The sequence below is a fragment of the Varanus komodoensis genome, unplaced genomic scaffold, assembly GCF_004798865.1.
Source record: "Varanus komodoensis strain SLA01 unplaced genomic scaffold, ASM479886v1 scaffold9, whole genome shotgun sequence".
Classification (NCBI taxonomy): Eukaryota; Metazoa; Chordata; class Lepidosauria; order Squamata; family Varanidae; genus Varanus; species Varanus komodoensis.
Genome location: NW_025336598.1, coordinates 197173 through 209415, shown reverse-complemented (window position 1 = coordinate 209415; position 12243 = coordinate 197173). Strand labels below are relative to the sequence as shown.

Here is a 12243-nt window from a genome sequence, read left to right as displayed (position 1 = left end):
CATTGTGGGATCCACAAGAGGATCTCTGGAGATACTGATACAATCCATTATCTCTATTTCTTGTTGTCTAGACTCTCAAGCTACCTAATTGTGCTGCTTCATAATGTAACTTTAACTCTGGCACAGCTTGGCCTCTGCTGCCTAAGTCTGCAGGATAGCCACTTAGGTTGCTTATTGGGCCAATAAACCTTTTCTGCCAGTTTTTCACCTCATGATAATCAACTATCTAGGGAACAATGTGAAAAAAAAATAAAGAGATGAATGTTATTTTAACCACCCACTGTAGCTTCCCTTGTTCCTTTTCTTATTGCTCTATATCCAACTTTAATTTTTAATTTAATTTTTTAATTAAGGAAAGGACCAACACTAAGCATTTTTCTCAGTGCTGTAATGCCTGACCTCCTTGTTCTCCCTGCCATTCTATCTGAGAGCTCTTCAAACCAGTTATAACTCTTTTATATATTGCATTTTCCCCATGGGATATGCTTCAATGTGTGCTAAACTAGCAGTACTTTCCTGTGGGCAGGAGGAGTGACTTTAGTGGGCTGAGGAGGAGTTGAGCCACGTGAGGGAATACCTGATCACGTTTCAGCAAAACAGAGGCCGCTTCTCAGGATCCAAGGCAGCTTCAGGGCTCCCTCTGCTGGCCAAAGACCATCATAGCAGCCCTGGTAGCTGCAGGATTATTCAATCTACTGCAGCTGTCAGGTCTCTCATGCGCACTACCTGGAAGCCCTGGAGGAAGAGCTATCATAAGCACTGGCTCTTTCCTCCAGAAGCTGCCTTGGTAATTAAGGTCTTGAGACTTGCTGTAGTGCTTCTTGTTTGTTGTGACCTGCTCCTGGACCCCACCTGGCTTCCTGGCCCCTGCTTACTCCTATTCCTGCTCCAGCCCTCTGGTACCCACTCCTGCCTGCATTGCTTCCTTGTTTCCTGACCCTTGGCTTGCTTGACTATGTTTTTTTTTTCTTGGAATTGACTTACCTTGCTCTTCTATTCCTGGCACTGATCTTGGACTGTTGGTTACAATTTGGATTGGGCTTTAGGCTCTAGCCTAGTTGCCTGGGTCCTGGTGCCTGTGTCAGTTAGTCAGCCACCCATGCTCTGGTTGCTGACACCACTCTGAAAAGGAGATCAGCTTGGTCAGCCATCCATCTAGTGACCCTGTGTCTCTTTTGTCCCCACATGGCTTCTCACTCTCGCCCATGCACCAAGTCAACTGGAGAGTAAAGGAATGCTGCTTCCTCCTCCCTTTCCCTTTCTTTCTCTCCCCTGTAAGGAAAAACTGGCTGGAAACCTGTCCATGCACCTATCTACTCAGAAGTACACATTCATGAATAATGCAAAACCATCTTACTTTGTGTCTGGGGATCAGATAGCAGCATGGTTTTCATGCCTTTCCATCTTTTCTCCTAGTAGTGACATGTATCCCATCAGCCTCCAGCTAGAAATCAATCTGTGGGTACACTGCTCCTGCTCACCTTAGCTGCCTCTCCTTCATTGACCCACACCCCCCCTGGGCATGGCCTTGGCCAGCTACTCAAGTTCTTTTGGCTGCTCAGAGAGGTATGCTTACTCTCTAGAGTGGCACTGTTGCTCTAGAGTAGCAGTACAGGAGCACTCCCTGCTGCTGTCTGGCTCTGTATCTACATACAAGCACTCATGCACACACACACATGCACATCCTCTCCTCCCTTACAGATGTGTCCATACTCCCCTGTGTGCTGGAGTCACACATGCTGCCAGGGGCTGCCTTCCCCTGCAGCCAGACACATGAAGGACATTGGCATGGCCACCCATGCCAGGGGCAGAGGGGGTGTGTCCTGCCAGTCAACCTTTCCTGAGAGTGCTGTCTAGGTATCTGTCCAGGAAAGTTCTCTGGCAGGCTGCTAGGGCCGTGTTTGTTCCACAGCTGTGTGTGTTAGGGGAAGCGGTTAGGGGATAGTGGGGTTTCCTGAGAGTCCCAAGGCTTGTCAGGGACAAGGTGGGAGCAGCAGAGGGGGTGGGAAGCAGAACAGGAGACATGGGCTCCTTGGAATGCTTGCCCTGTTGGCAATGTCCAAATGCTGCCCTTGTGTTCTTCATGAGCAGGGCAGCTAACCTGGGAGGAGGTTGGTGCTTCTGTATGTTCTACATAGGTGGCATGCTAACCAAATGCCGCTGCAGTGCTCAGAAAGGAATGCCAGGCATGGTTATCCCCCCAGTCATGGCTGCTGTACTGGCTCAGTGCCCCACTATTGGCAAGTTCCTGGAGCTGGTCATTCAAAGGATGTACATTGGCAAGACAGTTAAGGTGCTTGAAGCAGCCAATCCTAGTGCTGCTGACATCAGCACAGCAGTTGCTAGGCAGATTTGAAAAGCAGAGAATCCAGGTGGGAGTGACTACTGTAGTCACAGCTGCCCCTGCCCTGAACCTCTATTATAATGGCATGGAAGCACAATTTTTGGGTTCATAGAAGGAAACAGGCCATGGTGATGCATGGAAACTGTGCAACAAGCCATTGTTTCTCCATGTGGTTTCATGAAGAACAAACATGTCACATTTCATAATGGATTGTGGGATCAGATGTAGCAATAACCCATACTTCTGCAGTATCCACTGTGGCTTGTCACTGTGTGTTAACCCACCTGCTGTCTTCAGTAGCACTTAAAGTCAGGCACAACTGAGGAGGATTACACTTGCTTTTGAGAACTGTTTTTGGGCAGAATGGAAGGCGGGGGGGGGGTGCAGGGGGAGGCGGCAGCAATAATCCAGTTGGTTTTATCCCATGAGAAGTGAGCTAATAGTATGAAGCAGCACTCTAGCTACCCTCTCTTCTTTACTCATCCCCTTCTCCCTCTTCATGATTTTTTGGTAAGGGTGCAGGAAAAACTGTCAATTTTTTCACCTTTTAGCAATATTCATCATTTTTCCTAATATTCAAGCTGGAAAGTAGTTTCAAAATGAATAAAACCAGTATGATAGAAATTCAATCACATTATTTAATCTGTTAGCTAAAAAGCCAAGCATTACATGGTTGTCTTCATGAAATCATGTCCAGACAGTAATCTCTGCATATTTTACAAAGAAACCCAATGTCTTGCTAAAAATTCTGCGGCTTGTTCTGGATCCTGCAAAGAATGGCCAAGCATTTTTTGATCTTACCATTAAACTATATGAAAAGAGATATTTTCTAATGATTATGTACTGAAAAGGAAGGTCGGTAGTGGTGGGCTAGCTTCCTTTCAGGAAAGCTAGTTCACCCACTGCAAGAACCATGCAAACCCATTGTTGTTGTTAATCATGAAGTCATATTCCACCCATTACGACCCCATGGACAACATTCCTCCAGGCCTTTCTATCCTCCACCATCCCCCAGAGTCCACTTAAGCTAACACCAACTGCTTCAGTGACTCCATCTAGCCACCTCATTCTCTGCCATCCCCTTCTTCTTTTGCCATCTATCGTTCCCAGCATTGGGCATTTCTCCAGGGAGTCCTTCCTTCTCATTAGCTGACCGAAGTATTTGAGTTTCATCTTCAGCATCTGCCCTTCTAAAGAGCAGTCAGGGTTGATCTCCTCTAGGACTGACCAGTTTGATCGCCTTGCGGTCCAGGGTACTCGCAGGAGTCTCCTCCATCACCACAATTCAAAAGCCTCAATCCTTTTGCGCTCAGCTTTCCTTATGGTCCAGCTTTCACAGCCGTACATTGCAACTGGGAAAACCATAGCCTTGATTATACACACTTTTGTCGCCAGAGTAATGTCTCCTGCTTTTTAGAATGCTGTCTAGATTTGCCATAGTTTCCTCCCCAGGAGCAAGGTCTTTTAATTTCTTGGCTGCAGTCCCCATCTGTGGTGATCTTGGAGTCCAGGAAAATAAAATCTGTCACTACCTTCACTGCTTCCATCTATTTGCCAGGAAGTGAGAGGACCGGATGCCATGATCTTAGTTTTCTTAATGTTGAGTTTCAAGCCAACTTTTGCGCTCTCCTCCTTCACCTGCATCAAGAGGCTCTTTAGTTCCTCTACATTCTGCCATTAGAGTGGTATCACCTGCATATCTGATATTTCTCCCAGCAATTTTAATTCCAACTGGTGATACCTCTAGCCCTGACTTTCTCATGATGTGCTCTGCATATAAGTTAAATAGGCAGGGTGACAGTATACACCCTTGCTGAACTCCTTTCTCAATTTTGAACCAATCAGTGGTTCCGTGTTCAGTTCTCACTGTTGCTTCTTGACCCGCATATAGGTTTCTCAAGAGAAAAATAAGATGGCCTGGTACTCCAATCGCTTTAAGAACTTGCCACAATTTGTTGTGATCCACACAATCAAAGGCTTTAGCATAGTCAATGAAAGAGAAGTAGATGTTTTTCTAGAACTCCCTAGCTTTCTTCATGATCCAGTGTATGTTGGCAATTTGATCTCTAGTTCCTCTCCCTCTTCGAAATCCTGCCTGTACTTCTGGTAGTTCTCGGTCCACATACTGCTGGAGCCTAGCTTGTACAATTTTGAGCATCACTTTGCTAGCATGTGAAATGAGTGCAATGGTGCGGTAGTTGAACATTCTTTGGCATTGCCCTTCTTTGGGATCGGAATGTAAACTGACCTTTTCCAATCCTGTGGCCACTGTTGAGTTTCCAAATTTGCTGGCATATTGAGTGTAGCACTTTAACTGCATTGCCTTTTAGGATTTTGAATAGCTCAGCTGGAATACTGTCTCCACTAGCTCTGTTGTTGCTCAGACTTCCTAAGGCCCATTTGACTTCACATTCCAGGATGTGTGGCTCGAGGTCAGTGACCACCCCAACATGGTTATCAGGGACATTAAGCTCTTTCTTGTACAGTTCTTCTGTGTAATCTTGCCACCTCTTCTTAATCTCTTCTGCCTCTGATAGGTTCCTGCCATTTTGGTCCTTTATCATGCCCATCTTTGCATGACACGTTCCCTTCATATCTCCAATTTTCTTGAAGAGATCCCTGGTCCTCCCTATTCTATTGTTTTCTTCTATTGTTTACACTGTTCATTGAAGAAGGAATTCTTATCTCTTCTAGCTTTTCTCTGGAATTCTGAATTCAATTGGGTGTATCTTTCTCTTTCTCCCTTGCCTTTCACTTCCCTTCTTTCCTCAGCTATTTGTAACGCTTCCTCAGACAGCCGTTTGGCTTTCTTGCATTTCTTTTTCTTTGGGATGGTTTTAGTTGCTACCTCTTGCACAATGTTGCGAACCTCCGTCCATAGTTCTTCAGGCACTCTGTCTATCAGATCTAATTCCTTAAATCTATTTGTCACCTCTACTGTATATTCATTAGGGATATGATTTAGGTCCTACCTGAGTGGCCTAGTCCTTTTCCCTACTTTCTTCAATTTAAGCCTAAATTTTGCAACGAGAAGCTCATGATCTGAGCCACAGTCAGCTCCTGGTCTAGTTTTTACTGATTGTATAGAGCTTCTCCATCTTTGGCTGCAGAGCACATAGTCAATCTGATATCTGTGTTGACCGTCTGGTGATGTCCATGTGTAGAGTCGTCTCTTGGGCTTTTGGAAAAGAGTGTTTTCTATGACCTTTGTATTCTCTTGACAAAATTCTACCAGCCTGTGCCCTGCTTCATTTTGTACTCCAAGGCCAAACTTGCCTGCTGTTCCGGTTATCTTTTGACTTCCTACTTTAGCATTCCAATTCCCCATGATGATGGGGACAAAATTGTTGGTGTTAATTCTAGAAGGTGTTGTAGGCCTTCATAGAACCAGTCAACTTCAACTTCTTCAGCACCAGTGGTTGGGGCACAGACTTGGAATTCTGTGATGTTGAATGGTTTTCCTTGGATTCGAACTGAGAGCATTCTGTCATTTTGGAGATTGTATCCCAGTACTGCTTTTCCTACTCTTTTATTGACTATGAAGGCTACTGCATTTCTTCTGAGGGATTCTTGCCCACAGTAGTATACCTGATAGTCATCTGAATTAAATTCACCCATTCCTGTCCATTTTAGTTCACTGATTCCTAAGATGTCGATGTTCATTTTTGTCATCTCTTGTTTGATTACATCCAGCTTGCCTTGATTCATGGATCTTACTTTCCAGATTCCTATGGAGTATAGATCTTTACAGCATTGGAATTTCCTTTCACCACCAGATACATCTGCAACTGAGTGTCCTTTCAACTTTGACTCAGTCGCTTCATTCTTTCTGGTGCTACTAGTACTAGCCCTCTGCTCTTCCCCAGTAGCATATTGGACACCTTCTGACCTGAGGGGCTCATCTTCCGGTGCCATATCCTGTTGCCTTTTGGTACTGTCCATGGGGTTTTCATGGCAAAGATACTGAAGTGGGTTGCCATTTCCTTCTCCAGTGGATCACGTTTTTTCAGAGCTCTCTGCTATGACCTGTCTGTCTTGGGTGTCCCTGCACAGCATAGCTCATAGCTTCATTGAGCTATGTAAGCCCCTTCACCATGACAAGGCAGTGATCCATGAAGGAGCCAAACGTATTACACCTGTTCAGGTCCACTTGAACTGCTTGCTGTATGCTTCCAAGCCTAATTCACGGTACTGTTTTTAACCTATAAAACCATACATGGCTTGAGGCCATGGAGTGCATTTCTACCTGGATACGTTACTCAATATCTGAGGTCTTCCTCAGAATACTACGTACTTCCAAGAGAGGCTTGGATGGTGGCAACAAGGACGAAGGCCTTCTTTGTGGCTATCACCAGAACATGGAATAATCTCCCCACTGAGGTTCACCTGGTGCTGACTGTCCTTTCAGCACCAGGCTAAGACTTCCCTCTGTGCTAAGGCTTTTAACAAGTCTGAATAGCACAGGGCAGGGAAGCATTATGAGCTCAGTTTTAGCAGACTGAGAGGTATGGATCTGTTATAAATGTTTAAGTTGTTAAAATTTGATTTTAATTTTCTAGTGAAAATGTATGACATCCTTAATTGTATTTTTATTGTACTTTATCAATAGTTGTACACTACATAGAATGCTTTGGCTAGGATAAAATAATAGGGTTATAAAACACAAAGTATTCTCAAAACACAGTTTGAAAATAACTCTAAATTGAAGGCAGGATAACTGAAGTGAATTAACTCCTCTGTAGTGGTACAACCTCTTTAATGTCCCTTTGAATAACCAAGATAATTCATCTCAAGCATAGGGACACCCATTTTAGGAAGCTAAACCCTAAATGTTCTTATAATTCAGTTCCACATATTTCACTGGTATTTATTTCCAAATAAGTATTCTTTGAACTTCAGCCAGAAAGGAATAAACTTTGGGACCAGCAATTCTGTGGGCATTGTCTAACCACTAGGAATCAAGAATGCGTGTAAGTCTACTTCCTGCTTTTTGTTTTTTCTTACAAGTAAAGCATATGCTTTAGTTTGAAGCCATGTTGTTGGCTTAGTTTGAAGTCACTTTTTTGTCTTGTTTTTTCAGGTGAATGCTCTGTTACTGGCCAATCCCATTTCAAAAGCTTTGACAACAAACATTTCACCTTCACTGGCATCTGCCATTACTTGTTTGCTCGAGATTGTGAGAACAACTCCTTTTCTGTCTTCATAGAGACTGTCCAAGTAAGAGTATTTTCTTTACAAGAAAAACATGAGGCCTCTGTTTTTCTTGTACGTGCATGCTCGTTCTCTCAGCCTCTCCCTAGAAGCAACCATTTTGACAGAGTGCTTAGCTATGGACAAACTTTGTTACAGAGATCCTAGGGGTATATTGGAAAACAGCAGCCTCAATTTACTTCTAGTTCAAGTTTACTTAGTTGCATAAAAACATACTGAAAAACTCACCTTCTTTATAAGCAAAGATATTTCTGGCTCTCCTGGCTACATAGAAAATGTTTACAATCTGTGGATGACATCTTCTATGGCAGGGGTCCACAAACTTTTTCACCAGGGGGCCAGTTGAAAGGTACCGGTACTGGGCCGGGCCGGGCCGGAAAGGTGGTGCTGGCGGTGCATGTGGGACAGCACAGGGGTGGGGTGGCATGTGTGGGTGTGCACTGAGGCAGGGGCAGGGCTCAAGGTGAGGGCAGGCACATGCTGCAAGGTGGGCACACAAGGCAGCGGCTTGTTTGTTTGGAGATCGTTTTCTCTAGTCAGTAAGGTGGGGAGGCGGAGGAGAGTGCTGCCATGGATGTGAAAGGAGGTGGTTAGAGGGATTAGATGAAAGAGGAACCTCCATAGGAAATGGGTACTGGGGCAAATAGACAAAAGGGTATACCGGGAGGAGGAGGAGGCCCGTTGCAGAAGGATTCTTCGCAAGGCTAAGGCTGATTACAAGGTGAGACTTGCCAAGAATATCAAGAGCAACAAAAAGGGCTTCTTTCTGCATGTAAATAGGAAGAGGAAGGGGAGACAAGTGGTGGGACCACTAAATAAGGAAGGAGATCCAGTGACTGATATGAGGGAACAGGCACAGATGCTGAATGACTATTTTGCCTCTGTGTTCTCCCCAAAGCAGGACGGGGGATATCCACATAGGAGATTAGATGAGGCTGGGGACTTAGGAGCACAGATTAGAGTCACCCCCCTTGAAGTCGAGGGGCTCCTCAGGGCATTGGACATTACAAAGGCGCCAGGTCCTGATGGGTTACACCCAAGAGTACTGAGAGAGTTGGCAGGGGTTTTCTCTCACGCCCACTGGCCTCCATTATTGAGGCCTCGCGGAGAACAGCTGAAGTTCCAGAGGACTGGAGGGTGGCCAGTAGTAGAAGGGACATGGGGAATTACAGACCTGTTAGCCTTACATCCATTGTAGGAAAGACAATGGAAAGGCTCATAATAGAGAGAAATCTAGTGATGCTAGATAGGGAAGGGAGGCTGACAGCCACACAACATGGCTTCTGCAAAAACAGGTCCTGCCAGACAAACCTTGTGGAATTCTATGACAAGGTTTTGAGGTGGCTAGATGGAGGGGATGCAGTGGATGTGGTATACCTGGATTTCAGCTAGGCCTTTGACAAAGTGCCCCATGATATCCTGGTTGAGCAACTGAGGAGTTTTGGGATACACCAAAGCACTGTCTGGTGGATTAGGGTTAGGGTTAGGTTGACTGACCGAAAGCAGAGGGTACCCATTAGTGGGGAATCATCGGGATGGTGGCCAGTGACAAGCGGGGTTCCCCAGGGCTCTGTCCTGCAGCCGATCCTGTTTAATCTATTCATTAATGACATGGAAGAAGGGGTGAACAGTCTGCTGATCAAATTCGCAGACGACACTAAAACTGGAGCAGTGGCCACAACTGAGGAGCAGGTACTCCTGATCCAAAAGGATCTGGGCAGACTATGGAAGTGGGCAGGAGACAACAGGATGGCGTTCAATGTGGATAAGTGCAAGGTCTTGCACTTGGGGCATAGGAATAGGTGTCATAGGTACAGGTTAGGTGACAAGTGGCTGGAGAGCAGCACTTGGGAAAGGGACCTCGGGGTACTGGTTGACTGCAGGCTAAACATGAGCCAGCAGTGTGATGTGGTAGTCAAGAGGGCAAACGCCACCCTTGGTTGCATAGCCATAAGCGTAGCTTCTAGATCGAGAGAGGTATTACTACCACTCTATATGACTCTGGTGCTCCCACAACTGGAGTATTGTGCTCAGTTTTGGGCCCCTCATTCCAGAAAGGATATAGCCAGGTTAGAGTCTGTGCAGCGTAGGGCCACAAGGTTGGTGGCCGGTTTGCAGGGGATGGGGTATGAGGCGAGACTGAGGGAACTGGATTTCTTCAGCCTGGAGAAGAGGAGACTCAGAGGGGATATGTTGGCGACATACAGGTATGTGAGGGGATGTCACATGGAGATGGGTAGAGACCTGTTCTCCCCTGGAGAGGAAGGCAGAACATGTTCCAACAGAGCAAATCTCAGGGAGCCAAGGTTCCATTTGGATGCCAGGAAGCACTTCCTGACAGTTAGGACCCCGAGGGTGTGGAATGGGCTTCCACGAGAGGTCGTTGAGGCCCCATTGGTGTGGGTGTTCAAGGATAGGCTGGACGTGCACATGGTGGGCATGTTGTGAGCGGAGCCGGCTGGTGCCAGAGGTCAGACTAGTTGGCCCGGGAGGTCCCTTCTGACTCGCTCTGTTTCTATGTTTCTCCGAGGGAGCAAACTGCTGCCTCCCCACACTTGGGGTGAGGTGGGTGGTGGTGCGGGCGTGCATGGGTGCGGGTGCGTGCGCGGTGGGTCCAAATGGGCATGGTGGGCTGGATTCAGCCCCTGGGCCATAGTTTGAGGACCCATGTTTGAGGAAGATAACATGGAACTATATGTGGCAAAGAGAATGGATTATTGTTGAAAACAATGCTAATCTGATGGTCTCCTAACTTAAACAGACATAGCAATATTAATATTTAGAAAAATTGTAAGTGATCTAGAACAGTGTCTATCACATTTATATTATATTTTTGTGACTTGATTTTCAGCTTATTTTTGAATACTATCAGAGGTGCAAGTATATTTCTGCTCATGGGAACATTGGGCAAACCTAAATGGCATATTTATATGAGTTTTATTATATCACAATAGCTGTCATGGTTCTCTATCCCATCATCCTGACCAAGTCCTGGCAACTGTAATTTGGTAATGGAGCTGACAATGTCTCCGTTATAAGTCTCTACTTCCTCAGAACGAGTTTTTGTTGACAGGATTAATATCTGTTAGGTTACCTCAGCTACATGGTGTAAATACTAGTACACTGGTTGTGTACAAAAAAATGGCTGAACCATTGTTAAAACAGATTATCATGTTTATGAAGTCCCAGCAACTGACAGAGTAAAACTTCAGCTAAATTGAAAGAACAGTGCTCATTTAACATTTTGATTTCTTTTTAGTGTGCTGATGAACCTGATGCAGTGTGTACCCATTCAGTCTCTGTCCAGCTCCAGGAAGAGAACAGCATTATTAAACTGAAATATGGCGGTGGAATCTCTTTGAATGGACAGGACATACAGATTCCTTTTATGCAAGGTGTGTCTTGTTACTTCAAGCACCTCTGATTGAGATGGAACCTGTATTTTTTTGTATTTATAAGAGTGAGGGCCTGCTGGTAGAGCACATATTTCACATATAGAAGGTTCTGGGTTCAGTCCTAGGAAACTCTACAGTGAGGAAAAACTTTTGCATGAGCCCCAAGGAGGTCTTATTAGTTGGAGAAAGTCACATTTTTAAATTTGTATATTGTTCCATAAGCTGTTCCTGCAGGAAAGAGTGGGAGAAGCTTGAAATGCTGTATTCCCCTTGGCATACTTATATTCCTAGAAAAGAAGAACATATACCAGTGACACTATGGCTTGGGCAGCTTCTTGCTGGAAGGAGGTGACGGCTGCCTGGACACCATTCACTCTATCTCAAATTGCTAACATTCCCTATTTGGGGTGGATGAGAAGGAAACCTTAGTTACTAGCAATAACAATGGTAAATGTACCTCCCATCCTCTCACAAGGAGATGCTCAGCTGTGGGTAACCTTGACAGAGTTCCCTCCTTACCTGCAGCATTGTTGTTCTTGTTAGTCGCAAAGTTGTGTCCGACCCATCGTGACCCCATGGACAACATTCCTCCAGGCCTTCCTATCCTCCACCATCCCCCAGAGTCCACTTAAGCTAACACCAACTGCTTCAGTGACTCCATCTAGCCACCTCATTCTCTGCCATCCCCTTCTTTTTTTGCCATCTATTGATCCCAGCATTAGACTCTTCTCCAGGGACTCCTTCCTTCTCATTAGGTGACCAAAGTATTTGAATTTCATCTTCAGTATCTGGCCTTCTAAAGAGCAGTGAGGGTTGATCTTCTCTAGGACTGACCAGTTTGATCGCCTTGCAGTCCAAGGGACTCGCAGGAGTCTCCTCCAGCACCACAATTCAAAGGCCTCAATCCTTTGGTGCTCAGCCTTCCTTATGGTTATGGTCCAGCTTTCACAGCCATACATTGCAACTGGGAAAACCATAGCCTTGACTATACGCACTTTTGTTGGCAGGGTGATGTCTCTGCTTTTTAAATGCTATCTAGGTTTGCCATAGTTTTCCTCCCCAGGATCAAGCGTCTTTTAATTTCTTGGCTGCAGTCCCCATCTGCAGTGATCTTGGAGCCCAGGAAAATAAAATCTGTCACTGCCTCCATTTCTTCCCCATCTATTTGCCAGGAAGTTAGAGGACTGGATGCCATGATCTTAGTTTTCTTAATGTTGAGTTTCAAGCCAACTTTTGTGCTCTCCTCCTTCACCCGCATCAAGAGGCTCTTTAGTTCCTCTTCACTTTCTGCCT

At 45.4% G+C, this 12243-nt stretch overlaps 1 protein-coding gene across 1 annotated transcript in view; it reads left to right on the top strand.

The window, feature by feature from the left end:
• Nucleotides 1–12243, top strand: part of LOC123017098 (von Willebrand factor-like) — a 251520-nt gene that overhangs the window by 48063 nt on the left and 191214 nt on the right. The window contains exons 10-11 of the mRNA XM_044418233.1: nucleotides 7425–7561; nucleotides 10815–10950. Of these exons, the coding sequence (XP_044274168.1) occupies nucleotides 7425–7561; nucleotides 10815–10950 (273 nt within the window). The remainder of the gene's footprint in view (nucleotides 1–7424; nucleotides 7562–10814; nucleotides 10951–12243) is intronic.